Source organism: Perkinsus marinus (genome assembly GCF_000006405.1).
Source record: "Perkinsus marinus ATCC 50983 genomic scaffold scf_1104296976036, whole genome shotgun sequence".
Classification (NCBI taxonomy): domain Eukaryota; phylum Perkinsozoa; order Perkinsida; family Perkinsidae; genus Perkinsus; species Perkinsus marinus.
This window is the reverse complement of record NW_003200550.1, coordinates 4,229-5,789: the sequence shown is the minus strand read 5'-3', so window position 1 is coordinate 5,789 and position 1,561 is coordinate 4,229. Positions and strand designations below refer to the sequence as shown.

Below are 1,561 nucleotides of genomic sequence, written 5' to 3'. Positions count from 1 at the left end.
AGGCCTAGCTGATAGTTGAGACTAAGGGCTATGGAACTGAGTTGTGAAGCTCCAAGGGGAGTCTCGGGAGGGTCTATGTGATATTGAGAGTTGAAATCGGTGTGGTATCTGTGGTTGGTTTTAGTTCCTCTTAAGCCGCCCCCTCTCCCGTCACTCTACCCATGCCTTTACTTCCTTGCTTTGGTGCTGGAAAGTCTACCACTGAAGTGGCCACGCTTGAGTCCATAGAGGAAGCTGTTCCTGTTGATGCCTCTAAGGTCGAGAAAAGCCAGGTTGTCGACTGGAAGTTGAAGGCCATGTTCTGTGTCATTGGTTGTGTTGCCCTCCTTGGTTGGAACTTCATCCTGGGCGAGCTCGGTACCCTTATTGATGCCTTTGGGGATGCTTATGGAACTTGGTGCTCTCTGTGCTACTCCCTCTGCATTAACGCTGGTCAGTTGATGCTTGTTTGGATCGGCAATCGATTCAGGTTTGGTCCCCGCTTCTACACTGGTTGTGTCACGATGGGTATCAGTATGATGCTCATCGCTGTGTGTGCCATCACCTTCGCCAGGGACAACCAGGCAGCGGGCTTTGGTGCTGGTTGTGTTCTCATCGGAATCTTTGGCTTTGCCAACTCCCTTATGGAGTCATCGATGTTCGGCCTGGCCGCTCTCGTTGATCCGGTCTGTACTGAGTTCATCCTCATCGGTGAAGGTCTTTCTGGTCTCATCGCCTGGCCGTTGGATATGCTCTGTCAGGCAATCCTGCAGGGATGTGGTGTCACCGACTATACTTATCCACGAATGGTGCTTTTCTATGGTCTTGGTATGCTAGCTAACTTCGCCACTATCCCTATGTACAAGTATGCTATGCAAAAGCATCCTCTTATGCGTGTTGTCCTCGAACTTGAAGAAGGTCGTCAAAAGTTCGTACTCAAAAGAGAGATGAAGCGCCCTCTTGGTCAAGTCGTTTGGGATACGGTCCCTCAAGCCTTCAATGTTTGGCTCAGTTTCACCATTACATTCACTGTTTTCCCCTGGCTCGTATTCGAGATGAAGCCCTCCAATTTATCTGTCGGTTTGTTCGGTCAGCTCATGACGTACTGTTACCAGGTCTTCGACACTATCGGTCGTTCTTCGCCTAGTTATCATCTCCGTTTGAGCAAAAGAGGCACACGTTTTGCGTCCTTCGGGCGTTTGATTTTCATCGCCTTGTTTTTCCTATGTGCCGAGGTTAACACTAACCCATTGAATCAAGACTGGTTTCGCTTTGTTGTTATGGCGTTCTTTGCTGGTTCTAATGGTGTTGTTGCTTCTTGGTGTATGATACATGGACCGACTCAAGTGGATCAAGATGAGCAAGAGGAGTTGGAGATTGCTGGTTATGTGATGGCCTTTGGGCTTATCTGTGGTATCCTCAGCGGTTCAGTGATCGCTACCATTATCCAACAAACTGCCTTTATGTAAGGCTCGGAAGGTTGAACCTTCTTAACCCTTCATAATCGTTGTATGTTATGTTCTCCATCCATCGTCTCCTCATCCTGTCTTTCAATCCGATGGTTTTCATTGTTATCACTCAC

General features: G+C 48.4%; 1 protein-coding gene across 1 annotated transcript; it reads left to right on the top strand.

Annotated features, from left to right (window-relative positions):
• Positions 1-161: 161 nt before the first annotated feature.
• Pmar_PMAR022159 (equilibrative nucleoside transporter, putative) lies at positions 162-1,448 on the top strand (the record flags this gene model as incomplete). The annotated part of the gene is made up of 1 exon (XM_002764838.1): positions 162-1,448. One exon carries the CDS (start codon positions 162-164, stop codon positions 1,446-1,448), a length of 1,287 nt encoding a protein of 428 aa, XP_002764884.1.
• Positions 1,449-1,561: the final 113 nt, after the last annotated feature.